Raw genomic sequence first — 27,874 nt, 5'->3', positions numbered from 1 at the left:
GGGTTTCAAAGGATCCGTGTTTACCAAACCTTTTCTTTCCTAACTTCATTTCCCAGATGCCACTTACCCCTTGCAGTTTGGTAGGGCCATATGACTAATTTCTGGCTAATAGAATGTGGGAAGAAGAAATGTGTGTTTATTCCATGCCTGGTTCCTGAAATTCTTCACAGCCTTCCACTGTTTTTCTCTTTCTTCATTGGCCAGCTAGATGCGGAGGATACAGAGAAGGACTCTGAGGTTCTAGGTGCAGATGAAGCAATGAGATGAAAGCCAGCTTAGTTCCTGAATAACTCCGTAGATCAAAGCTCAACATCCTGCTCCCCCCAACTTATACTGGTCTTCACAATCAGCAAGAAAAAAAAAAACAACTTTTATTTTGGTGTTAGGTCACTGAGAATTTGGATATTTGTTACAAATGCAAACTATTTGTACATAGTAGGTGTACAGTACACTGCTAAGTGCTGTTTTTCTTGATTCTGGGAAGCACAAAAGGTCTAAATCCTCTCCAGGAAGTCTGAGGTGAGAAGAGTTGATAGAGCATGTCCGAGCGAAACCGTTGAGGGAGTCTGGAATCAGGTCAGGAAACCAGATGCATTGCCAATGTCAATTTGACACTGGCTCCTGAGGTTTCTTAGAGGATTAAGCCCCAGGTGCCCACAAGGGTAGCTTTACTGGCTGCTTTCTCTTCCCTGAATAACTTCCCCACTCCCTTTCTGACACTTCCTATCTCCTCTTGTATGTGTTCTATGCTTCCCACTCCCTGCAGGAGAAAGTTCAAACTTCCCTATGTTCCCCGGTTTTCCCCAAGATTCGGTAGGGCCTGATGAGCCAAGATAAGGAGTTTTTACTTTATTCTAAGGATTGATTTTTTCTACAGTGACAGGGAGTCACTGAAGGGTTTTAGGAAGAGGAAAGACATGATTACATTTGTATTTAAAAAGGTGTCTTTGGCTCCTGGATAGACAATGGCTTGCAGCAAGAATGCAAGCTGGTTGTGGAGGTGAGAAGCTGTTGTGATAGTTCATGTGAGAGACAGTGGTAGCCAGGACTAAGGTGCGGTGGTGTGTGGAGAGGACCGGACAGATGCCTGACATATTGAGGGTGTATTTCTGCATGGACATAGTAACTGTTTAGATGAAAAAGACAGAGGGAAGAGTAATGACTCACAGGTTCCCCAGTTTGGTTGTGGAGCCAGTGGGAGGACCATTTCCAGAGATGGCACTATTGGAGTGGAAGAGTGAGGTTTTGAATAATATTCTGGAAGTATTATGGCCAGGAACCCAATTTACTGTATTAGTCTGTTTTCATGCTGCAGATAAAGACATATTCAAGGCTGGATAATTTATAAAGAAAGACTCCTCACAGTTCCATGTGGCTGGGGAGGCCTCACAACCATGGGGAAAGGTGAAAGGCACATCTCACATGGCGGCAGACAAGAGAGAATGAAGGACCAAGTGAAAGGGGTTTTCCCTTCTGAAACCATCAGATCTTGTGAGACTTAGTACCATGAGAACAGTATGGGGGAAACCAACCCTATGATTCAATTATCTCCCACAAGGTTCCTTCCATAACACATGGGAATCGTGGGAGCTACAATTCAAGATAGATTTGGGTGGAGACATAGCCAAACCATATCAATGCCTGACTGAGAGACTGGGTGGGAGCAGCATTCAGCCTGGGCTCTGCTCAGAGCTCTGTTTGTCCTGGCATGGGGCTGCTTCCACATGGGAGAAGGGCACCCTTTCCTAACTCTCACAGAGGTCCCATATGGGCTCTGTCCAGGAGAGACTCTTGCTCTAGTGAGTTTTGCCCAAGGAGTGCCTTAAACTATAGTGAGTCAGATGAGAAATGCTTCTCTTATGGGGACAGCTGGAAAGAGGGTGGTAAAGGTGGGCCTCGCTTGAGAAGTGTGTAGAAGCTTTATCTGGCTCCCACAATACCCAAAGGGAAGCTCTGGAGGAGGGAGAGGAAGATGAAGATGAAGATTTCGATGAGTCAAGGCCAAGGTGACCATAAGACCTACTGAAGAAAAAAAGATCACTATACCTGTTGCTTAGTAATCTGGGTTGGAAATAGATATTCGAGAGTCATTAACAGAGCCAGGGATAGCAAAGAGGATTGCTCAGGAAAGAGGGAATGGAATGAGACGATAAGAGTTTCCCTGGTTAACAACAACAGAAAAGGCATTGGCTGCAGAGATAGCAGGAAAACCAGGAGCAAGCTGTGCCCTGGATGCCCAGGGGAACAGAAGACATCCTAGCTGATCAGTGAGTCCACAAGACAATATGCATTGTGAGGACCATAATGCAACTGCTGAATGAAGCAAAGCACAGGTGACAGAAGTGTCATGGAACGGGGAGGGTGATGGAGGCTGGTCTGTGGATGGAAGAGTGATTGAGCAGGCCCTGTACAAGCCCCAGACTCTAGCTCTCAGAATGCCCATGAGTTTCTACAGCTCAGCTGAGTGATGGAGACCTAGAACCTCTGGTCTCATTGCTCACAGGGTGATACTTTGGGGCCTTGGGCACAGAGTTGAGTGAGCTCTAAGCCTGTTCCTCTTGCCCCTGCTTATGGATCACCTTAAGCACTCTGTAGAAAACAGAAGCATAAAAGGGACCTAGTATGCTAATGATGCTGACGATGTTAAAAATAATAACACTTATTGAATGTTTACTATGGGTTGGGTCCAGGGTAAGTCTTTCACATACATTATTTTATTATAACCCACATATTTCTAATGAAATAGGTATTATATTTCCATTTTACAAAAGAAAAAACTAAGAGAGAGGCCAAGTAATTTTCCCAAGATCACACAGCCAGCAAAGTAGAGGAGCTTTTTGTTTCATTTTATTAATTTTAAAAGTTATTAACCTATTTGTTATGAAGCTGTTTTTGAACTTGCTTCAAAACTCATGAAAGAGGAAGACAGAGGATGAGTGGAGAGAGGGAATGGCTAATGGAGCTGACTGTCCTACTCCAATCCCTCATCTCCTGGCCACATAACCTTGCATTATACATCTTTGTTTACTTTTTAATTCATCAAATGTTTTAGGGAAGGCCTACTCTGTGCCAGGAAATGTGCGGGGCTGAGGATGGAAGACCCCTCCTGCTACTCACAGAACATATCCCCATGAGGAGATGGGCAGGCAAACAGGCAGTGAGTGCAGTGTGGTATGGTTTTATGATGGGGACACAGAATGGGATCGGGGGAGGCTTTAAGTTGGGTGGTTACCTCCGCCTAGCAAGGGCAGGCAGAAAATGCTTTCTGGAGGAACCGGGAGATTAGCAGATACCTAAAGGGTGAGGAAGGAGGTCTCTAAGTAAACCTGACTGGCTGAGGGGAAAGAAAATTCCAGGCTTGATAGTCTGGATGAAGAAAAAGAAATTAAGAATAGTTGTTCTGGTTTCTCTCACCCCAATCGCAGAAAGTCTCCACTTCTAATAATCTCCTAACTTCAAAGGCTATGATAAAATTCTCACCAAACTCTTAATGTAAAACAGGAATTTAATTTACTCTAATTTGCTACATAATATTATGGGGAGATCCTTGGGGGCTCTCAGCTATTATTTTCTGAGACACTAAAGGCAGGTACTGAAGAATAGTCACTTTCACAGATGCATGAATAATATGTAAACTCAATAAAACTTGAAGAATGAACTGGAAGCCAGAGAAAAAAATTGCTTCATTGTGGAAATAGAATTCGGTAACCTCCATCAGGGCCTTCTGGGTACCTTTTTGGCACCTTTCTTTGGGCCCTGAACTGTATAATAAACACACTGCTTTTTATCTTCCTCGTTTAATTAGATTGTCTCTGCCATTCTGAGGTCTAATCTATTTGAGAAACAAACAAACAAACAAGCAAAAAATGGACTGTAGGGAAGCAATAAGGTAGAAGTAAAATAAAACAGAAGAGGGTACTCGTAACAGCTGAAGAGGAACTGCCTCCAGAAACACAGACTTTCTGTGACTGTTCTCTCATTCTGACACCCAGTTCCAGGGACTGTTCTGAGACTTACTCTTCCTGTAATGTTCTTAAAGACAAGAACCGTTTCTTGGTTAGCACAGTGCCTAATATATTGTTGGCACTCAGTAAATGTTAGTTTAATTCCTTCTTTTCTTTGTTCATTTCTTCCTCCTCTGCTTCCCTTCGTGAAGGGAGTCTGTTTGGTGGATTAGCTAGCACTCTTGTTTGCAAGCAACAACAACTCACATTGGGTTGTTGTTGAGTCCTCTCACAAAAAGGAACTACTGTATAGTATAAGGGTAGTAGGGTATCTTATGGAATGTGGGAGGAGCCGATTTTCAGATATCAGCTGGAACTGGGCCTGCAATGGACCGGGACTTTTTCTTTACCTCTCACAATTCCTATTCCCAGAAATGGTATGCATTAGCCCAGTTTGGGTTCTATCAATTACAGCCAAAGGAGCAAGGTTGCAGTTCAGAAACTTCACTGTCTGCAGCCAATGATTATATGAATGGGAGGAAGCCCTTTTTAGAATTTGGAATGGTTGTCAGACAGCTGGATAAGTGTCCATGAGGTGTGTGCACAATGCTCTTATTGGGGCAACTTGGATCTACAATTCTTGGACCATTGGCTGCTGGGAGAATTCCAAATGGTAGGCAGCTTCCTACCTGAGAGTGGTTGAAATGCATTAGTGAAATGCTAAGGGGCTGTCTTCTCTCTAGTATGAAAAATAAAAAGGTGTTTCATTAGAAAGTTCACTTTTTGATACATTCTCTATATGTTGTCTTATATTTTTCTAGAACTTTAAAAGCGAGAAATCAATGAGCAACAAGAACTTGCCATTAATATCCTTTCTCTTATATAGAAATATGTAGTAGAACCCACCATCAGATCCACAGAGTGAATCAAAAGACTTGATATTAGCACTGGAGCCAGAGGATCATCCTGCCAGATTTTTTTTATATTGTGTCATATACAGTTGTTAAATTTGAAGGACATTATTTGATCCTACGAACTGATCTAGGTATCGAGTTCAGCTCTTCCTCTACTTTCTTGCAGTGAAGCCAGGGTCATACATTACTTCTCAGAAGAAATTAATTTTAACCTAATTAGCCTTGGCTAATGACTAGATCAAACAATTATTAGGGGCCTTCTTCTCTCTTTCTGTCCCTTCTTTGTCAGAATTCTCTCTTAGTTCTCCCATGTTAGAATCCATTCCAGTAGTTAAAAAAAGATAAATTCCTTTTAAACTTAAATTTTAAAATAAATATAATAAAACTAGAAGTTACCCAAACCTTGGCAGATGTAAAATGTACTTACTATAATTTTAGGAGTCAATAAGCATTTTATGTAAAGGGCCAGATAGTAAATATTTTTGGCTATGCAGGCCATATGGTCCCTGGCACAGCTACTCAACAATGCCTTTGTAGTGTGAAAACAGCCACAGATAATATAGAAAGAAATGAGCAGAGCTATGTTCCAATGAAACTTTACTTACGGATACTAAAATTCAAATTTCATGTAGTTTAAATGTGTCACAGAATATTATTTCTTTTGATTTTTTTTTCAATCACATCACAATATACAATCTATTTTTAGCTTGCAGACGCCACAAAAACAGGTGATGGGTCAGATTTCGCCTGCAGACATTAATTTGTCAAATCCTGCTTCAACTACCAGAGCAGATGATTGACACATCTGCTTGTCTGTCTTGGTTTAGTTTTCTTACTTCCAGGCTTTCTTGAGTGAGCATTTCTCAAAGAGCAAACAAAAGCAGTGCTTCCTTTGCTCTCAGTCTGAACTCATTCTTTCTTATGTAAGGTAATGTTAGCATTCAACTTCACTTGGCTTGGTGTGAGAACCCAAAGTCTGAAAGGCTTCTTTAAGCGTTTGCACTTGAAGCTTTTAGTGGTTCTGTAGGTGTACAATCTCTAAAACCAGGGAGAGAGATAATGATTCTGGGGAGAAGCAGTTTAAAAACAGTTCTAATTATTCAGGCAAGTTATTTTTACCAGACTTTAGGGGACAGATAAATGATCACATTGTTATTATTTTTATAGGTTATATTTCAAGAAGCTTTTCTGTTGAGAGTGATTAAATACCGAGTTTTAATTTCACTCACTTATGCAAGGAAAAATTTCCATTGCAACAGACCTTTTTTCCTTTCTTTCTTTCTTTCTTTCTTTCTTTCTTTCTTTCTTTCTTTCTTTTTTTTTTTTTTTTTTTTTTTTTTGATAATTTACTACAGGATACTCAGGGCTTTCGGGTTCCTCAGCTGAGGACTTATTTTGGCACAAAAAGACATGTGCTTCACTTAAAAGCTTGGGAAGGTGAGAGAGATACAGGACAGGTGAACTATAAGAAACCTTTGGTGGTTACTGTATTAAAAGTATATTAAAATACATAATATTAAGGTCAGTCATGTATCTCATCCCTGTAATCCCAATGTCTTGGGAGACCAAGGCAGAGGATGACTTGATTTCAGGTGTTTAAGACAAGCCTAGGCAACATAGTGAGACTTTGCCTCTACTATCTTTTTTTTTTAAAGCAGTTGTGTGTGGTGGCATGTATCTATAAACCCTACTACTTGGGAGGCAGAGGTGGGAGGATCACTTGAGCCCAGGAGGTTGGCCACAATGAGCCATGATCACATCACTGCACTCTAGCCTGGGCAGCAGAGCGAGACCCTGTCTCAAAAATAACGAACCAAACAAACAACAAAAAAAAACCCAAAACCACATTATATTACATGTGATATATATAATATGTTACATATAAAAATTATTTTCACTTATAAAATTAATGGTGGAAACAATAACTAAAATATGTTGTCACGAGAATAATTTTCTGTGGAGTCTACCTAATAAAATCTGGGAATGAGCTAGTGATGGCAGTAAGTGGCTGCATACTGAGTGCCTAGGTTTTATACACTTACTCCTATTTAATTGTCATTGTCAGAGGAGGAAAGTAAGACTCAGGGAGGTCAAGGCCATGTAGCTGGTGAGTGGTGGAGCCAGCTTTCAGAGCCAGGTCTATCTGTGAGCAGAGAGCTCTTTTCAGCCTCCATGTTGCAACAGGTTCCAGGCATGGGTATTACAGTCTCAGGGATTACATGATGCTTTTGAAACACCCCTGATTGCATGCTGAAATATGCCATTCTATGTGACATGAGGTTCATGACATGGTTGGTTGTTGACTTTATGATTAATTAATGTTGCTACCAACCCAACCCGGCTATCCACGTGAGTGTGGTTCTAGGTCTTCCCTGAGAACATTTATAATTGAAATGTCAACTACACTGACATAATTCCATTTATTTAAAAATATATGGTGAAGAGAGTGGGACGTCCGACTTCTGAGTGGTAACCCTTGTTGCGCTAACAACAAAAAAGAATTAAATATGGGTGATGTTGAGAAAAGCAAGAGGATTTTTATTCAGAAGTGTTCCCAATGTCACACCGTGGAAAAGGGAGGCAAGCACAAGACTGGACCTAATCTCCATGGTCTCTTTGGGCGGAAGACAGGTCAGGCCGCTGGATTCGCTTACACTGAAGCCAATAAGAACAAAGGCATCATCTGGGGAGAGGATACACTGATGGAATATTTGGAGAATCCCAAGAAGTATATCCCTGGAACAAAAATGATCTTTGTCGGTATTAAGAAGAAGGGAGGGCCGGGCGCGGTGGCTCAAGCCTGTAATCCCAGCACTTTGGGAGGCCGAGGCGGGTGGATCACGAGGTCGAGAGATCGAGACCATCCTGGTCAACATAGTGAAACCCCGTCTCTACTAAAAATACAAAAAACTAGCTGGGCATGGTGGCGCGTGCCTGTAATCCCAGCTACTCAGGAGGCTGAGGCAGGAGAATTGCCTGAGCCCAGGAGGCGGAGGTTGCGGTGAGCCGAGATTGCGCCATTGCACTCCAGTCTGGGTAACAAGAGCGAAACTCCGTCTCAAAAAAAAAAAAAAAAAAAAGGGAGAAAGGGAAAACTTAATAGCTTATCTCAAAAAAGCTACTAATGAGTAATAATTGGCCACTGCCTTATTTATTACAAAACAAATATCTCATGACTTTTTTATGTGTACCATACTTTAATAGATCTCATACGCCAGAATTTACATCATGAATGACTGACAGAATATTTTGTTGGGCAGTCCTGATTTAAAACTAAGACTGGCTTGTGGTTAAATGAGTATGTTCAGTTTTTGGATTTTAATAGTAATTCCAATTTAGTAAATTCTATCACTGTTTACCCCTTCTAAAGATATGATTAGACTTCCTTAGTAATGCTAAATTTTTCGCAAAGATGGTGAGTGCCATCTTAAAACTTACTGGAGACTGGTTTTATATTTAGATTTATATAACTGGTTATGTGAATATATTTAAATATGAGGGGAATTCCTTCACTGTCTCAGAACCAAGCAAGATTCACCTGTGTTTTGTGTTCATTTGCCTCTTAAAGGCAAGGGTTGAAGATAAATGGGTAGCAATGGCTAGTTTATATTTTTGGCCTTAACTATGCCAATCTAATGAGAATTCCCTTATTTAAAATGGTTCCTTTTACTTATTGAAAGGCATTTTGTGTGGTTTATGTGTAATATCAAAAATTATTTAACACTTCACACATTTTATAGATGATCTATGAGGTCACATGCTTTTAAAATAGTAGCCAATTAAACTTCCCTCTTGGATTCTTTACTAAGTCAAACTAAGTTATAATTTAGGATTGTCTTTAAACAGCCATTCAGAAACAAAACTATACAACTGCTGTGTATTTGTGATTGGGAATGGTGCTTTTGCCAACTTAAAAGGATTAAAGTAGAGGAGATACACAGAAATTTAAAAATGATGTGTGATCATAAGACTTAAGATAATTAAAAAGAAAACCACACACAAAAAATATGGTAAATTGAAAAAGATTCCTGAGACACACATTAAACTGGGTTCCAATAGGCTTGGGGGTTTTATAGGCCCCCCCCCCCGAAGTTGTGTGTAGAATACTGTACACGTGTGTCTGTGTGCTTTTTTGGGGGAAAAGGTTTCTAATCTTCATTAGATTCTGAAGATATGTGGAGCCATTACCCTTTAAAGTCAACTAATTAATTAATTAGAATATACCTGGTTGATTCTTATACAGAACCCTCATTCTGCACTGTGATACTGTAGACTCCTCTGTGGGACTCAACTCTGGTCTTTTTTCCCTTGGGCATCCGCAGCCCCCGACAGGACTGCAAATGTAAATCCTCCATAACTGCTTGTGATCGGTGGGAATAATTTTCCCAGTATAAGCCTTGCCTGACTCGGTCATTTCAGGCACTGGAAAGGCCAATGACTAACTTGGCATCGTCCTAAAGAGAAACTTCTGCCTCCAAAGTCCTCCGCTTCCTTGTGTAGCACTTTCCTTAAGTCCCACCCAGCCTCAGTTTCTTCTCCTGTAATAAGAGCATCAGCTGTGGGCTTGGTAAGATATCTTCCACATCAGCAAATTCCAGGAGTCTATCACATTCAGCAAACCCAAATTGGAAAGGACGTGACACGCTATTTGGAATGGATGCTAAGGGGCGAGTTCTAATTCGATTGTACATTTCACATCTTAGGCCCTCCGGTGCCTTTGACAGTTACTTTCCTGGCAGGGGCAATGGGCTCCAGGCCAGTGCTGGGGACAGTGGCTGGAAGTGGGCGTGGTGATTTTTCCCGACTTCCTTGTTTGGAGTAAACTTTGGTAACATTTGATGGCTAAGGGGTTTGCGTTTCCATCTGTTGATGTGCTTTCTGGAAGCTCCCCGGCCTGCCAGAGAAAAAACATATCCAGAAGACGCACGACGCCAATTCAGCCATTCCCTTGTGTCCCCAGATCCCCCCAGCCTCCAGAGAAGCAAGGAGAAGCTGAAGCGGAAAACAGACGTGCCTGGGGCGCGCGGGCTCCGCGGTCGGCGGAGAGCAGCGTGGCCAGGCGGGGATCTCGACGCCCACCTCCCCGCCCAGTCCACGCGCTCGGGCGCGCGACCTCCCTTCCTAACACTCCTCCCGCCGCTTCAGGAACTCGGCTCGGAGATGGGGCAGTCGCGAGGGCTCCCGTCTCCGCCGAGCGCCTAGGGCTGTAGCGGTTGACGTTGGGTCCCAGCGCCTGTCTCCAGCGCGCTGCCGGGCTGAGAGTGATAGCACCGCGCGGCCGGGGGAGGATTCGCCGCCGAGCCCCGGGCTGCGCGCTCCGCCGCGGGGGCACCCCGAACGCCGCTGGCCGCGCAGCGAGGCCCCTGCCCGGCCGGCCGAGCCATGACGGACTCCAGCAGCAGGAAGGAGGGCTTCAAAAAATGCCGGAGCGCCACTTTCAGCATCGACGGCTACAGCTTCACCATCGGTGAGAACTTTCCACCGCCCTCCGACTCCTGGCTCGGGCTAACACCCTCTCGGGTGGCGGCCAGAACTCCTTTCTAAGCGGGCAGGGGGAGCTCAGGGGTTGGGCTGGAGCCGGGGGGTGCTGGCCAGGCGGGAGCCCCCGGGAGCGGCGACGGGGTCTGTACTGGGTCGGGACAGAAGCCGCGCCCTGGGCTGTCCCCGCCGCACCCTTCGCGGGCTCCCACCCGGCGTCTCGGGGAAGCTGGTTTTCAGCATCGCACCTCCCCGAACTGCTCGGTTTCCTGGCTGCGATTTTAATAACGCAGGCCGGTGGAAAGGAGGGGTAGAACAGGGCTGGAGACGCCGCGATGGAGAGAGGAAATAGGAATGCACAGAGAGGGAGACAGCGACAGGAACAGGTGGACATGGGAGGCAGACAGAGCGGCAGGAACATCTGACACGGAGACACTGATAGAAACACCTAGATCCCAGAGATACAGAGACGGACGCCGAGACAGACTATTGGAGAGACAGGGATGTGGAGACAGTGGCAGAAACCAGAGAGGAGAGGCGGAGAGAGGCAGAGACCGAGAGAATCGAAGGGAGAGAGGGTGGGAGAGAGAGGGAGAGTGAACAATAGTTTCTATAAAAGTTGAAACAAAGGAAAAGGAACACATGAAGAGAGAGAAGAGAACAGAGAGATTCAGAAAATATAAAGCAGAAAAAGAGGCCAATTCAGTCTCAGAGAGGACGCAGGGAGGGGTGATCATATGTCCTGCTACCGAAAGTATTTGAGAAAAAGCTGTGGTGTTTCTGAGCTGCAGGTGCGGTTTCCCGCTCCTGCCCTTGGGATTCCCAGTGGCCCCTGCTTTCTTTCCTCCTCAAGCCCTTCACGAAGAGGGGGACAAGGTGGGAGTTGAGGGGTCCCTCAGGGAGCAGCAGGACCACAGGGTTGACCCTCTGGAGGTCTAGCATTTGAAGAGCTGGGTTCTTGATACTTCTGCCTTCTGCCCCATGTTGTGACTGTTTTGAAACAACTTGTCAGGGATTGCCTCCACATCTTCCTTGGAGGTGAGTAAAACCCAAGTTCCTGGAGGCCTGCTCTTTGGATGTCAGTCTTTGCAGAATAGCAGGACAGAGGCAGGAGCTGCCCGGACTTCTACTTTTGGAAGTACTCAAGTTTACTGTGGCCTTAATCTGAACGGAATTCCAAAGCCTTTGAAAATGAGGGGGTAGATTATTTTGCTTTTTGTGGGCTGTGTCTGCTTGGATGGTTATTGAGAAAATACCAGGGGCAAGAAGAGACCAAGAAAAGGAGCTCATCTCAGGGCCACTTTTGTTCTTAATGAATTAGCCCAAAGTTTCTGGGGCATGGAGCGAACACTTGCCCTTCTCCAAACGCACCAAATCCCACTCCTCTGAGTCTTTGCCCAGTCTGTTCCCGCAGGCAGGAATGCCATTCTCCCAACTCAGCATTGAGAAATCTTGTCTGTGCTTCAAATCCCGGCTCTCACTTTCCACTTCCTCCACTCTCCTTCCCCATCAGAAAGAATTTCTCCCTTGGCACCCCCTCCATCCCGGAGTTCTCTGTTGGAGCTCACACCCTGCCTTGAATCAGTGATTTAGGCACCTGTTGGTAGTCCTCATTGCATTAAAAATTTCTTAAGGATGAGACTGCTTATTTATCTTTCCTTCTCAAATGGTGTTGGTAGGTGGAGTGTTTGTAGAAATGAATTAAAGGTTGCCAAAATCAAAAGTGTTTCATTAATAGGTCATTGTCATGTTAAATTGGTTTTCTTGACTCTGGTAAGAAAATTCTCAAAAGTTATACCTGGGTGTTCTCATGAGATCTTATCCTCCAAAGTGTGGCTTTCTAAAATCCAGGATCATACTGCAGTCCTCCTCCACCTGATATTTTCCCTCCCTGTTAGAAGAGATGGTCTAGTAGATTGGTATGGTCTGGTGTCAGAAGAGACCCTAAGAATGAGCTGATCGATTCCAGGTGAGAGATAGCTGCCAGCTTATTTAAGATTATTGAGAATGTATTCATTCGCTTCTTTCAAATTCTGCTTCCCCTCCCCCTTTCCACAAACATTTATTCAATTTTTTGTATTAAGAGTAACAACTTAGCACAATGCCTGCCACATGGCAAACATTCAATAAATAGTAATTATAATTATTCAAGGCACTAAGCGAATATCATGGGGAGTTTATGAAGGTAAATCAGACTTAGAATCTGTGTTCAAGGAATTTGTATTCTTGGAGTGATGTGATATGTTCATATATAACCATTTTAAAAAGTAGAAATTAGTAAGTGCTAGAGAGACATTTAAGAAATTTTAGGCAAGTTTAGAAGAAAATACAATAATAAAAATGGAAGAAAGAGAATCGACTGTCATTTTATCATCCAATGCTAAATATTAATATTTCTTCTATATACTTCCAACACGTGCATTTTTTTTTACAAAATAAAATAATGTTTGAAAAATATGTTACTTAAAAAAAACCTGATTAGTTTTGTCTCATGCTATATATATTTTAAAAATCAACTTCCTATTGTTGGCTATTTAGGTTACTTTTAATTGTCACCATAATAAACAGTGATTAAAAAATGAAATCTTTGGGTATATGCATGAGTCCTTTTATTTTAAAAAGTTTTTTATTTATTTATTTATTTGAGAGAGTCATGCTCTGTCTCAAATAAATAAATAAATAAATAAAAACTTGCCCAGGTCGGAGTGCAGTGGTGCAGTCTCGGCTCCCCACAACCTCTGCCTACCAGGTTCAAGCAATTCTCCTCCTCAGCCTCCTGAGTAGCTGGAATTACAGGTGCCCACCACCATGCCCAGCTAATTTTTGTATTTTTAGTGGAGATGGGGTTTTACTGTGTTGGTCAGGCTGGTCTTGAACTCCTAACCTCCAGTGATCCGCTTGCCTTGGCCTCCCAAAGTGCTGGGATTACAGGTGTGAGCCACCGCGCTGGGCCATCCATGAGTACTTTTTAAAGATAACCTTTTAGAAGCTTAATTGCTTAGTCCAAGAGTATGAACATTTTTAGGAACTTTAAAACGTATTACTCAATTGCCTTGTGACAAGACAGCTTCTACTCCCACCAGCATCGTTTCAGCAGCTCTAAAAGGTAGCTGTTATGACCCTTGTTTTAGGAGAATAAACTCTCAAGACTCCAGAGGAAGTAATTTGCCAGAAGACATACAGCTGGGAGGTGGCAGAGTTAGGTTTAAACCACATCTGCCCTGACCCCTCAGCCTGAGGTTTGTCCCACACATCATGCCGCCTGCCACAGTGGACTTTATTTCTGTTGGAGCCTTGGGACGAATCCATCATTCTGCAGCAGAGAGATCTGGGAGTTTGTCAGTTCTGCTTAACCAGCCAGGCTGGAGCAAAACCAGAAAGAGATGGGACCATTGGTGCAGGTGGGACAGAGTTGCTGCTCCCTGGAGGAAGATCAGTTAGAAGAAACAAGCTTAATCTGCCTCTCACCGTGTTCCCTCAGTCCCAGGCTTCCCTGTCCCAGGGCAAATGGTTTTGCATCCTCTTTATATAATTTTCTCAGGTCATGAAATGGGTATGTGGTCAAGAGGTCTTGGAAACAAGTCTATGAGACTGAACATGTGCCACATCCAGAAGCGCTGGTGCTTTGAAAGTTCCATCCCTGGGAAACCATTGAACTTATGACTGCAGCAAGTGATCATCTTGATGAGCATTAATTGAAGGCCGCATGTAGAAATGCCAGTGTAAGTTGACTCTGGTGAGGTAGTACTTGGGAAGGAACATTTGCATATGAAGTGAATGATTCTGGTGCGTAGGTGCAGTACCTTGTATTTCAGAAGAACTTTCCTTCTGGAGTTTGGATGTCTATTTGGGTTTGTATTAAGTCATTCACAGATTCCTGCTTTCTCCAGAAGGCTGCCTGAAATACAAACAAACACCTCCCCCTCAAAGTGATGTATGTCTGCCAAAAACAAAAGCACATTTTAAAAAAAATCCCCTGAGTGGGCCCCACTCGCTCCCTCTTCATGCTTCTCCCCCTTCATTTTACAGATGGGAAAATGGGGCTGAGGGAGGGCCCATGATATCCCTCCTTCCCTAGGTGATGACCTGCGTGGTGTCAGAAGGAGGTGGGTGAAACCAGAGGCTCAGAGGGATGTAAAGTTGGCGGAGTGAATGTCAAAGAGTCTGCTTCCTTCAAAAATGAACCTATTGGTGTTGTGGAAAATTCTGGGCCTGTACTGAAGAGGTGTTGCTAACAGAGATGTGTTTCCTGTAGCAGCAGCCACTGGCTCTTCTGCCCTGTGTTTCTCTCCTTGGGTTGTCCCAGGGGAGGAAAAACAAGAAGCCCCTGACAACAATTGGAGGCTTGAGGGGCTGGGAGTGGGGGTACCTTTGGACAGCAGGGTACAGAGGTGAAGCTGAAAGGAGGTTTGCTGTTGGATGTTCCTCTTAGAGGGGATCTGGGCAGGCAGTGATCTGTGGGTGGCCGAGGCCTGGGTGATTTGGCTGCCTGCTCTGGGGGTGTGGCCCACTCTCCAGCCCAGGCAGAGAGGCCCCTGGCCTCCCCTGGGCCATATGGCTGAGGACTTTCTTGCCCAGACTGGTCCCTGTGCTCTCTCAGCTGTGTCTTGTTTGCCTTCCATCTGCCTGCGCGTCTGTCTGTCTGGGTGGAAGCAAGAATGTTGGACCTTTTACACCTGGTTGGGAATGATGGTGAGGAGCTAAGAACCCAATAAGGGTCCCAGGTAAAATATTCTATGGCGACCTCCCAGTGCCCATGGACCTAATTCCCTCACTCACACAGAGCCTGAGTCAGGTGCAGCAGGGAAGAGTGAGAAGAGGAATCTGCAAACGGAGGCTTGTGGCCTCTGCTCCGCTGTTCATCCTCTTCCATTCTGCACCTTGGGCAAATCACATGATCTCTGAGCCTCAGTTTGGTCACCTGTAAAATGGGGAGTAAGATCCTTAGTTATGGCACTGTGGTGAGGATTGAGTGAAGTTATGCACGAAGCTATTCCTCTTTAACTCTAAAATGCCCTCCAGATGCTTCTTGCTTAGGGAGAGTCAATCCTGGTTCAAACCGGTGTATGCCTCTTCATAGCATTTGGACTTCTACCAAGAGCAGCCTGTCTTCAGCCTGAGGAGCTCTCACAATGGAGTTGTCATTGTCAGCAAACACAGTACACACTTTTAGGGGGCCAGCTGAAAAGTTACGTTTGCTGTGGGAAACCCTGGGCTTTGGAGTCACACATTGATTGATCATGCCCATCAGGTGAGTCATTTTTAGCTTCTCTCAGCCTCAGTTTTCTTCTTTGAATAAATGGAGGTAGTAACACCTTCCTTGTTGGTAAACCATGGCCAGGGGAGTGGAGTGCCATGCACAGTACCTGGCTGTCACACTGTGGGTGTCTGCTCAATGTCCCTTCCCTTTGCCTAAAATCATACTGTGAGTAGAGCTGGTGCTGGCTGGGAGTGGGTAAGCATCAGTGGTGTGATCCCGAGGGTCTGTGGCTGCACTCTGTGGGTGGGCAGCCAGGATGTCCTGTACAACTGTGCTGGCCTCTTACACCAGATGAGATTAAGAGTCAAGTGGGCACTGGGCACCCTGCTGCCCTCGCATAGGCCGCTGCACCTTCCGGAGCCACACAGTGTGCCTGGCATGTCTATTCAGCCTCCACAGACCTGGACAGGGTCCACCTGGGGCCATGGGGAAGTCGGGAGTGGTGGGGAGAATAGCAACGAAGGAATGGCAATCCTGAGCTTGGTTTTGAGATCAGCCTAGAACACAGCAGAAGGAAGGGACCAGGATGAGTAAATTGTACTGAGTAGAGTCCAGAATGTGACAGTCTCTGGAGTTAGACACTTGTGGTTCAGATCCAGAACCCATTGTGATCTGAGAGAGGTGGCATTTCATGGCTAATGTTAAGACTCCTAAGCTGTAAAATGGACATAATAAATAGTATTTACCATACTAGGTGGGAAATCTAATCAGATAGTGCAATTAGAACACTTAGTAGGGCTGATTTATCCACTGGGCACAGTAACATAGTGCTCTGACTGCAATATTTTTAGGATTCTGAAAATATTTTAATTTTTTTAAATCAAAGGACAAAATAGACTTTTAGATTGAATAAAATATCTTACTTCATAAAGTTTCTGTCAAGCTCTAAAGATCTGCAGTACATCCTACATTTAAAAATTTGGTAAGTGGGTAGATTTTATGTTAAGTGTTCTTATCTCAACAAATCATAAAAAAGTTAAGAAAATTTAACATTACTATATTCTTCATTTCAATGCAATCCTAAAGTATATTTTAAAATTTTAAAGATTATTTTTTATGGGAGAAGGGACCCACAAAACCAAAAGTTACTAGGGCCCATGAAAGTCATAATGGAACTCTAGCTTCTAGTACAGGGCCTGGCAAAGTCAAGGCATTCAAAATTGTCAACTGTTATTATTGGTAGGTTAATAAATACTTGCTGAACATAACACTGAACTAGACGCTATGGAAAGGTGGGGAACCACGGCTGAGAAAAACACAGAGTACTGGAAAACACATGGTGGACTCAGAATTAGGAGATGGGGTTAGCCCCTTAACTAACTTGTTCTTTGATACTGGATAAGACACTTAACATGGGCCTCAGTTTCTCCATCTGCAACCAAACTGGTTAAGTAAGGAAACCTCTGCGATTCCTGCCCCTCCTAGAAGAGGTGAGCTTTGAGTCCTGACCCTGGCCTTCCCAGAGGAGGTGAGGTGCAGGGAAATGGCCAAGGGAGGTACACAGGGGATTTGTAGTGATGGATGCTTTGCAGAGCTCAGAGCAAAGAGGAGGCAAATTGTGTGCAGCACTAGTTAAGAGCTCATAGGTGAAATTATTCATGAAGTAAGTATACCAGGCTTTGTGTATATAGCATTGTACAGTTTTCTTACTTACAGTGAAGTTTAATAACCATTGAGCTAAACTCAAGAAAGGACCAAAGGCAAGTCCATGTGTTGCTTCCTGGGCCTTCCAGCTATTTCACCTATATGCTGACTATCAAATTCCAGTGGGAAATGGGGACTAGCTGGAGATCTCCAAGTGTTTCTGAGTGCCTGCAGGGTTAGCTTCATTTTGATGTGATGTGTAACCTTTATGACTTCAATTCATGCTACTAGATTTGTTATGAAGAATAAATGTAAGAATGAATAATAGACTAATAATAGATACGGACGCATCTAGCATGGAGCCTGCTTGAGAAATGCTTGTTGGACTTGAGTGGCAGTCTGTGCAGAGGTTAAGATTGTGGATTCTGGAGTTTGACTGCCTTGGTTGAATTTTGGCTGCACAGTTTATTAACTGTGTAATTTTGGACAAGTTACTTAGCCTCTCTGTATTTCAAATACTCATCTGTTAAAAGTAGATAATTATATTACCTACCTCCTAGGTTGTTAGAGGATCGAATGAGTTAAAATACATCAAGCACTCAGAACAGCACTTGGTACAAAGTAAGTTCTATAGAAATGTTTTCATTATTATATATTTATAGTTTATATCCATTATACGATATTTTCATAATATAATTAACTTGAAAATAATAATATCCAACTCTGAGTCCTGGACCCAATTGCCATATACTATTGTTTGAAAAACTTTAAGGATGGCTTTGTCTTCTGCTTTCTGTTGTTCAAAATTGGCATTTTTCAAGTGCTTCACTTTTGTGGCTTTGGGTTATGATCTCTTGATGCTTTACGGTTGTTCTTGATGGCTCCAGGTGTCCCCATTGCCTCAGCTGGTTAACCATCTTCAGGATTTAGTGTGTCACTTGTGATGGTTTTGCAAAGCGAGTCCCTAGCTGCCAGGCTCTTGTTAGGATGTTAGCCCTCCTAGGCCAGGATGCTGGGTGGAAAGGCAAGTGATACAGAAGGTCTGTGCTCTAGACCCAGTTTTGGCACTTCCTGTCCCTGTGGCTGTGGGAGCGATCATTCACCTCTGTGAGCCTTGGGGCCTTCATTAATAAATGGGGATGGCAATTCTTTCTTGGTTGCATTGTTGGAAGGGTTCAAAAGGATGAGGAATGTGGGAACCCAGTGCACTCTGGGTGCTTGTTAATTGGTAGCTATTGGCTGTGATGGTGGAGAGACTCCGAAATCAGGGTGTGGGCAAGACTCCCAGACCCACAGCTGCTTCCCTGGATGGTGCTCACCCGCCTGCCTCTGGCTGCTTCCACCAACCCTCTACCAGCCACTTATGTAGCATCCTGGCATGGTTGCAAGGCTGTCTTTGTTTTAGGGTAGGATTTCCGACCAGGCCAGGGATCTGGAGTGCCTGTCTCAGCCAAGCCGGGTGCTTTCAGCTGGGTTGGGGTAATTGGTGCCAGCTGCTTTGGGGTGAGCTGGTTGGCACTTCCTTTGCTGCTGGCAGACAGGCACTGGAGTGTGTTGGGACCTTGGCCTGAGAACCAGGCCTTCCCCAGGGGACCCTGGGCAGGCTTGGAAGCAGTGTTGCTAAAAGTTGGTTTTTACTTGATGGAGGGCAGTATCTCCTGGACAAAGGTCCAAAGCACTCAAGACTCTGCCCTTGAGTATTAGGTCACATGTGTTGCTGCCAGAGTTTGAGAATAAACCATATTGCAGGAATTGATTTGCTGACTTTCTCTTTGCTTCCCCAAATGGCTGTGCTTTCTCTCTTCTTGGTAACTTCATAGAGTGGATCAGGAATTATTCCATGGGCTTGGAGAACAGGAGAAGAAATCCCTTCTGGACTTGTATGGACTAGTAACTACCAGCGTTATAGATAGTCTAATTCAGCTTTCACAAGTTGAAATAAGACCGATGAAGAAGGGACTTGTTCAAGGTCAAAGTAATAAGTGATGGTTACAGTGCAGTTCAACTATAGGGCTCTTTCCTGGTTCATTTGTTCCCTCCCTCCCTTCCTTCCTCTCTTTCTCTCTTTTTTTTTTGGTTTTGCTGTATTGGACCTGCTGAATTACATATTTCATTTCTCAGACATACTGGCTCTTAGAGAGTATTTCAATTAAAATTTTTTAGTATATATGGGGGAGAGAATATTCCTTCTTTATTCTTGGACAAACCAGAATATGAATTGCTAAGTTGTCTTGTTCACCATTTATGAATCTGGTCACTTATTTATTTAGTTTTTAGAGAGTGTCTTGCTTTGTCACTCAGGCTGGAGAACAGTGGTACAATTACGGTTTGCTACAGCCTTGACCTCCTGGGCTCAAGTGATCCTCATACCTCAGCCTTCCAAGTAGCTGGGGCTACAGGTTTGCAGCACCACACACAGCGAATTTATTTTAGACATGGGGTCTTGCTATGTTGCTCAGGCTGGTCTTCAACTCATGGGCTCAAGTGATCCTTCTGCTTTGGCCTCCCAAAGTCTTGGGATTACAGGCATGAGCCACCATGCTTGGCCTCTGACCACTTTTTTTTTTTAAGCTTTCCAAATCTTGTTTCTTAAACTTGTAAACTAGGAATAATAATATTTACATATGACGTAACATATGTAAAGTTCTAGACCAGTAATGACAATTGCAGGTGCTTATAAAAATATTGATTCCTTTCCCTTCCCTTTTCTTTTCCTTAGTTCATGCCAAACCTGAAGGTATTTCTGCTGGCTTAGATGTTTGCTCAGTAATCACAAGTATGGGAATCCTCCAGCCCTTTGGCAGTTTCATCTCTCTGAGAGGCCCCAGGAGAAAGCTGGCATTGTTTTTCTCTGACTTTGGGCCCAGGGATCACATATTAACACAATAGGATTTAAGCAGTGAGTGGGAAAGTGAATGGATTTCTTTTTTAAAGTCATTAATTTACAGTTTCTCAGAAAGGTCCACTGTATCTAGTGACTCATCTTTAATAGTTGGAAGTTACTTTCACTTTTCAAATTCTGTCAAGTTAGTTAATATTGGAGGGGAATCCATCACCTCTTAAAGAGGGAACCAGCAGGACTTGAGGCAGACTAGATTCCAACCATCTGCTGGGCCCCACAGAAACCCAATTTTCCAACAGGAGGCATTTTCTTCCTTTCTAATCTGCATCCTCTGTGAGGCCAACTGTTTAAGACAGTTGGTGAAGGACTGTTGGTGAAGGACTTTGCCAAACATCAGCTCATTTGATTCTACCAATTTCCCTGAAAGAGAACTATGAGCAGCTCCATTGTACAGAAAGAGAAACTGGTACTCCAAGAAGTTGGAGTGACTTGTTTCAGAACTGTAACTCCAATCTAGTTTCTGCATTTTTTTTTTTTTTAAATGGAGTCTCACTCTGTTGCCCACGCTGGAGTGTAGTGGCACAATCTTGGCTTACTGCAACCTCTGCCTCCCGGGTTCAAGTGATTCTTCTGCCTCAGCCTCCCAAGTAGCTGGGATACAGGGTTTCAGCCTGTTGGCCAGGCTGGCCTCGAACCACTAACCTCAAGTCATCTGTCTGCCTGGGCCTCCCAAAGTGTTGTGATTACAGGTGTGAGTCACTGCACCCGGCTAGTTGCTACATGTTTGAAAGCTTGGGATTCTAAACTAGAAATCTGGAGGCCATTGTAGATTCCTTTCCCTGAGCAGATTCCCTCCCTCACCTCATGAAATTAGTATTCAAAGTCTGTAGGCTTTTTGATCCTGCTGCCCTTCCATTTAAAACCCAGCAGGGAGATTCCCATTGCATGCAGGATCAAGCCCACCTTCCCAGGTAGGGCCCTTGGGCCTTCCATGACCTGGCTTTCGCTTTTCTCTGGACTCACACCTTGCAGTGCCCTGCCTGCCCTGCCTATGCACAGCCATAACCACTCACTTGGCCTGTCTTTATGGAGTGCATTCTTTATGGCAGCTATTGTGTTAGGCACTAGGAATACTATGTGAGCAACAAGCTAGCCCAGTGTCATGGTGTTGACAGCCCAGTGGGGCCCACAGACATTGGTATAACTGTGCTCTGTCCTCTGACGGCAAGGCCAGGGTGCAGCGGTCATGCCTGGCAGGGGCATCTAATTTGTCTGGGGGTTGTGATGAGTTTCCCTGGTGAAGAGTGTTGGGGAGGAGATGGGAGAGCCTCCAGGTAGATCAGGCAGCCTGTGCAGAGGCCATGTGGCTGGAGGGAGGAGCTGGGCTGTTGAGGGCTATGAAAGTATTAAGAAGTTGCTGGAAGGTGAGCAGAGCTCTCACTATGTGAGGCCTTATAGGCCCACTGGAGGATTTTGGTCTTTTCCCCTCTAGCAATAGAAGGTAGTTGGCCATTTTAAGGAGAGGGGACAAGATCAGATTTGTGTTTATAAAACACACTCTGGCTATGCTGTGGAGCATCAGTTAATGAGAGTTTGCTGAATTTTCTTGCTATTGTGTATTAGTGGTAACTAGCCATTTCTGTGCAGCCTGCATTCTTCCCTTCTATCTGGGCCTTCCTGTATCCCTCTGGGTATTAATTCTCTCTTCCAAACAAACCAGACAAACTTTTAGGCTGCCAGATCAGTAGGTGGTCCTTGGGGGCTGGAGGCTGTCTTAGTTTTCCTAATTACTTAATTCATTTTTTAACAAAATGAAGATAGCATTATTAATCTTATTTGCCTATAAAAATGATCCATATTCATTTTCAGAACTCAGGAAAGAAAACCTCATTATCCAGAGATGACCTCTGTTAATATCCTATGCTTGGTTCATGTAATAGTCTATTTTAGTTCTATTTAAATGGGATCATACACATTGTTCTAGTACCTGCTTTTAAAACTTAATTGTACGGTGGCTCATGCCTATAATCCCAGCACTTTGGGAGACTGAGGCAGGTGGATCACGAGGTCAAGAGATCAAGACCATCCTGGTCAACATGGTGAAATCCTGTCTCTACTAAAAATACAAAAATTAGCTGGGCATGGTGGCGCATGCCTGTAGTCCCAGCTACTCGGGAGGCTAAGGCAGGAGAATTGCTTGAACCCAGGAGGCGGAGGTTGCGGTGAGCCAAGATCGCACCATTGCACTCCAGCCTGGGTAACAAGAGCGAAACTCGGTCTCAAAAAAAAAAAAAAAACTTAATTGTATATATGGATATTTTAAATTAGTCAGATCTATTCCTCTCTATAATTTAGTGCCTAGGCTTTCTTTTGTGTTTGTATCAGCTTCCCTAATCCTGAATGCCCTATGAGGCAAGTGAAACTTTTCTGAGTATTTCACGGTATGACCTATTTTGGCAAAGGTGTCTGACGAATTATATGCACACATATTTTATATACAAACACACCTTCCACACACCATGTATACTTCTTCCCACACACCATGTATACTTCTACTTTCTTTGTATTTGCGCATTTGCTGTATGCCAGATGCTGTTCTAAGGGCTTTGTAAGCAGTAGCTCATTTAATTTCTCATTTTTGAATGAGGAAACTGAGATACTTATCCAGTGAAGTGGAGAGATCTGGGTTTGAATCTGATGCTACAGTGCTGATGTGGGAGCTTGACTTTGCATGGGAGATGTCAGAGGAAGTGCCCTTCTTACACCTGTGGGACATGCCTTGGGTAAAAATCCAAAGCACTTTTGGACATCTATCATCTCCTTTTAGCATCCCAATGAGAGGATTTATGACTTTATAAGAGGGAAACTGGGTATTAAGTTCTTAGAGATAGAATATTTCTTACAGTGTGTTTCAGCAGAAAGCTCCATCAGCCACTCATTCCTTCCTACATTCTCTTACAAACATTAGTTGAGGGCCTACTGATCTTCCTGCAAGTATAGGGAGATATTAAAGAATTTTCTCATCCTTGAAAACATGTGGGCTTGTGGGGAGACTGATACTGACAAGTAACATGCTGAGGCCAAGTGCTGTTTGGGGGATTTATAAAGGGTGATGATAACACAGGGGGAGGGGTTGGCAAAGGCTTAGACTCAGTTTTTCCCACTCTTGCTTTATCTCCCCTCCCCCTCTCCTCTCTCCTTCCCTCCCCTCCCCACCCCTCTCCCCATAACACTTCCCTCCCTTAATTCTCTCCCTCCCTCCCTCCTCCTTTCTTCTTTACCCTTCCTTCCTTTCACTGTTCTTCCTTCCTGCTCCTTTTCCTTTCCTTTCCTTCAGCTTTATTGAGATGTAATCTACATACCATGAAATTTACCCATTTTAAGGGTACAGTTCAACAAGTTTTAGTGAATTTACAGTTGTGCAATCATCACCATGTGTAAGGACTTCATTCTGTTTTATTTTGAATAATATTCCATTATATGAACATATACATTTATTTGTCCATTCACTAATTGTTGAATACAGGTTGTTTCCAGTTTTTGGTTATTACGAATAATGCTGTTATAAATATTTACATACATGTCTTTGTGTGGACATATGTTTTCAGTCTCTTGGGTAGATTGTTAGGAGTGGAATTGTTGGAGTGTATGGTAAATTATTTTGTAACCTTTAGGGAACTGTCAAACTTTTCCAAAGTGTCTGCACCGTTTTATGATTCCACCAGCTATGTATGAGAGTTCTTGAATGGGATTTTAAAAAAGTAGGAATGAGCCATGTCAGTGGTTCTCAAACACTGCAGCAACAGGGCTGGCTGCATAAGAACCAAATGGAGAGTTTGTTAAGGATTTCTGGACTCCCATGCTCCAAAGATTCCAATCTCATAATTGTGCATTGGACCTGGCATATGCATTTTAATTTATTATTATTTTTGAGATGGAGTCACACTGTTGCTCAGGCTGGAGTGCAGTGGCACGATCTTGGCTCACTGCAATCTTCGCCTCCAGGGTTCAAGGTATTCTCCTGCCTTGTCCTCCCAAGTAGCTGGAATTACAGGTACCTGCCATCATGCCTGGATAATTTTTGTATTTTTGTAGAGATGGGGTTTCACCATGTTGGCCAGGCTGGTCTTGAACTGACCTCAGGTGATCCACCCACTGTGGCCTTCCAAAGTGCTGGGATTATAGGCGTGAGCTGCTGTGCCCGGCCTGGCATGTGCATTTTTAGAAAGCTAAGTGATCTGCTGTGTACCTTGTTTAGGAATCGCTGAGCTGGATGAGGCTGGGGATGGGATGGGCAGGGGAGAAATTTTGGAAACATTCTAGCCAGACAAAACACCACGTATAAGAACAGTGTGATATGTGAGCATGATAATAGCAGTAGGTGTGTCGAGAGAGAGGGCAGTTAGGAGACTCCTTGCGTTAGTCAAGGCTTAATAAGGAAGCAAGCAATTCATTGACATATCTGTCTAGTTTTCCGTGAAACTTTTCAAGGGGAACTAACTTCTTTCGGAATACTAGATACTAGGCTTTGAGTTTTATGCTTAATTTTCCAACTCTTTTGACTCATTATTATTCTCAGTTTAGAGGCGAGGAAACAGAGGCTTAGGAGGTTAAGGAATAGAGCTGGGACTCGAAACTAGTTTTGTCTGGCTCCTTCCACCATAGCAGTTTGCCCCTATTCTGTGCAGAGCACAGGTGCTGGTACCATGTGAATAGGGTCTTGGGAATTTCATATTCATTGTGGGAGAATTTATTACGCATATTTTGCAACTGATTCTCCAGCTTGCTGTGTAGTCGCTCCTATTTGCCCTTCTTTTCTATGGGTTCGAGGTGTATTAGATTTTCTGTAATGGAAATTATAATATTTAAATGTTCTAGGGGGATGCAAAATAAGATGCCTTAGTTAAACAGCTTGAGGCTCTAGTCTATATTGGCGTCAATAAACGTCCTCTGGATGTGTCCTGTCCTCCCTCCTGGTCCCTGTTGATCAAGGTAGTGTTTATCGACTGTGCCAAAACTTGATGCCGGTTCTCTGGTGGCAGTCGGTCTGAGTGCTACAAAAATGGAAGATTAAAGCCCTCTGCGAATCAGGAATGAGTTCTGTGGTAGGGTTGTTTTCAAAGTTGGGTGCGTGATGAAGGGAAACTTGTAGTAATTACTGAACAGATGCCCTTAATGAGGTCTCTGCTGGATTTCCAGCTGGCAGCAAGCGCTCTGCATTGGGACAGCAATGTCGAAGTCACTGGATCATTATGTGACATCACATCCTCCCCTTGTTGTCATAGCAGCTGTAATCATCCCACTGAAAGTGTCCCTCAGGGTGACGGCAAGCTACATCTTTCTTTTAATGTGGATTCATGGTGCTCGCTCATGCTAAGAAGAACAAGCGCCAGCATGCCAATGCTCTTTAAAAAGAGAAAAAGCTTAATTTCAGCATGCTACTACTACCATTGTTACTATTCTAACAATTATTGTGCAAGTTAAACATGATTGTGGAAAAATTTATAAAATAGAGATTGGCAAAAAGAACACAAAAATCCTACCTTTCCTATCAGTGTGTAGAGAGAACCACTATTAATATTTGGTGAATATCTTCCTGAACAAAAGAAGTTTTTGCTTAATGAATGTATATAGGTACATTATTATTATTTTTTAAAATATGAGACCATTACTGTATTGTAGTTAATTTTTTTCCCACATCTAACAATATCTAATTAATACCTTTTCATATCAATATTCTTCTTCACATTTCTTTAAGGTGTCATGATTTATTTAGCTGATCCTCTATTGGTGGGTGTTTTAAATTCTTTCTGCTTTTTTGCTGCCACAAATAACATTACAATAACTATCATTGTCTCTACATCTTTATAAATCCTTTCTGCCTTAGGAGTTGTTGAGTAGAAAGAATTGAATATATTTGATGCATTTGAAATGTACATTGTAAACCCCTCCCACCCTCCAGTGCCTTACTAGTTTACAATTCCCAATGTGAAGTGTGAGTTTGATGTTATGAACACTGAATTTTAACCTTTAAAGAGTTATAACTTGACAAGTAAAAAATTGGATATAACTGTTGTTATTTGACTATTTGTGAGATTGAAACTGTTTTGTTCATGTGTTAATGGACCATCTATATTTCTTTAAAGAGACTTGTGCTCTGCATGCAACTTATTTCTTTTATAAATAGCACATCGCTGCCTTTCACTAGTTTTTCTATTGGGGTGTTTCCTTTAGTTTAATTTTTTTTTTTTTTTTTTTTTTTTTTTTTGTCAAGGTCTCACTCTGTTGCCCAGAGTGTGGTGGTATCATCTTGGCTCACTGCAGCGTTGAACTCCTGGGCTCAAGTAATCCCTCTGCCTCAGCCTCTCAAAGTGCTAGGATTACAGGTGTGAGCCACCACATCTGGCCTGACTTCCTTTCATTTATATGACCTTTTACATATTAAAATAAAAAATTAAAATTAAGGCTATTCAGCCTTTGTGATATTTGTTGCAAATAATTTTCACAGTTTGCAAATATGCCTTTTAACATTGTTTATGTTGAGATGTTAAATTCTTAAATAAGACAGTCAGTTTTATTCATTTATGATTCATGTTTAGAAAAACATTGAAGAGATTTAAAAAATATGCATCAATGTTTTCTTCTAGTACTTTATAGTTTTGTTTTTACATTTAAAATCCTTCATCTAAAATTTATTTTTTAATAAGGTAGAGATTTAATTTTGTTTCTTGTCCTCAATTTATCCACTTTTTTCTGCACTGATTTAAAACATTAATAATTACTAATATTACACACACAGGCATATTTGGGTCTGCTTTTGCAATTTCCTTTTTATTTTACATTTTTTTAGAGATAAAATCTCACTCTGTTGCCCAGTCTGAAGTGCAGTGGTGTGATCATAGCTCATGGTAGCCTCAAACATCTTTCCTCTAGTGATCCTCCTGCCTCAGGCTCTCAGGTAGCTAGGACTACCAGTGTGCAACACCACACTCTGATAATTTTTAAATTTTTGTGGAGACAGTCTTGCTATGTAGCTGAGGCTGCTCTCGAGTTCTGGCCTTAAGCAATCCTCCTGCCTAGACTTCCCAAAGCAGTGACTTTGCCCACTTTATTTTTGTTCATTTTAATTCTTGATTAACTTTAAATGTGACCGTTTTCTTTTTTTTTTCTTTTTTCTTTTTTTCCTTTTTTACAAAACAATGCTTGGTGAATTCGGCTTCAAAAGAAATCAAAAGCCTTCATGTGAACTTCTTTTTTTTTTTTTTTGAGATGGGGTCTCACTCCATCACCCAGGCCGTAGTGCAGTGGTGCTATCTTGGCTCACTGCAACCTCCACCTCCCAGGTTCAAGTGATTCTCCTGCCTCAGCCTCCTGAGTATCTGGGACTACAGGCATGTGCCACCACGCTGGGCTAATTTTGTATTTTTAGTAGAGATGGGGTTTCACCATGTTGGTCAGGCTAGTCTTGAACTCCTGACCTCGTGAGCCACCTGCCTTGGCCTCCCAAAGTGCTGGGATCAAAGGTGTTAACTGCCACGCCCGGCTATAATGTGACAGTGTTCATTAGAAAATCCTTAGGCTTTTTGATAGGGTTGTACTCAAGAGCATAACTGCAACTTTCTATGTGGTCTAATTCTAAATCAATTTTTGTACATGTCTCATGGGCACTAAAAATAGGGTACATATTCTCTTTTCATATATATTGCCAATGTATTTATTAATCTAATTATATTGTAATGGTATAATCAAGACTGATTATCTAGATTAGTAATTATATTAACACAATTATTTAGCTCCTTCTCTATTTTTTGGCTGTTTGACCAAATGAAGATGATATTTTTGTTAAAGAGTT

At 43.0% G+C, this 27,874-nt stretch overlaps 1 protein-coding gene across 8 annotated transcripts in view; it reads left to right on the top strand.

Moving 5' to 3' along the window:
- Nucleotides 1-9,661: 9,661 nt before the first annotated feature.
- The window catches only part of PDE1C (phosphodiesterase 1C), a 572,342-nt gene continuing 554,129 nt past the window's right edge, over nucleotides 9,662-27,874 (top strand). For 5 of the 8 annotated variants that reach the window (XR_012512203.1, XR_012512204.1, XM_074379661.1 and 2 more), the window contains exon 1: nucleotides 9,727-10,325. Coding sequence is in view for 5 of the 8 variants with exons in the window: in XM_074379661.1 (XP_074235762.1) it covers nucleotides 10,241-10,325 (85 nt within the window). In the remaining 3 variants the exon portion in view is untranslated. Of the gene's footprint in view, nucleotides 10,326-27,874 lie in introns of all 8 variants that reach the window. The other 3 variants (XM_003935193.4, XR_012512205.1, XM_074379665.1) reach the window with 3 other exon arrangements.

Source organism: Saimiri boliviensis, chromosome 10, assembly GCF_048565385.1.
Source record: "Saimiri boliviensis isolate mSaiBol1 chromosome 10, mSaiBol1.pri, whole genome shotgun sequence".
NCBI classification, from domain to species: domain Eukaryota; kingdom Metazoa; phylum Chordata; class Mammalia; order Primates; family Cebidae; genus Saimiri; species Saimiri boliviensis.
This window is presented reverse-complemented; position numbering and strand designations above follow the sequence as displayed.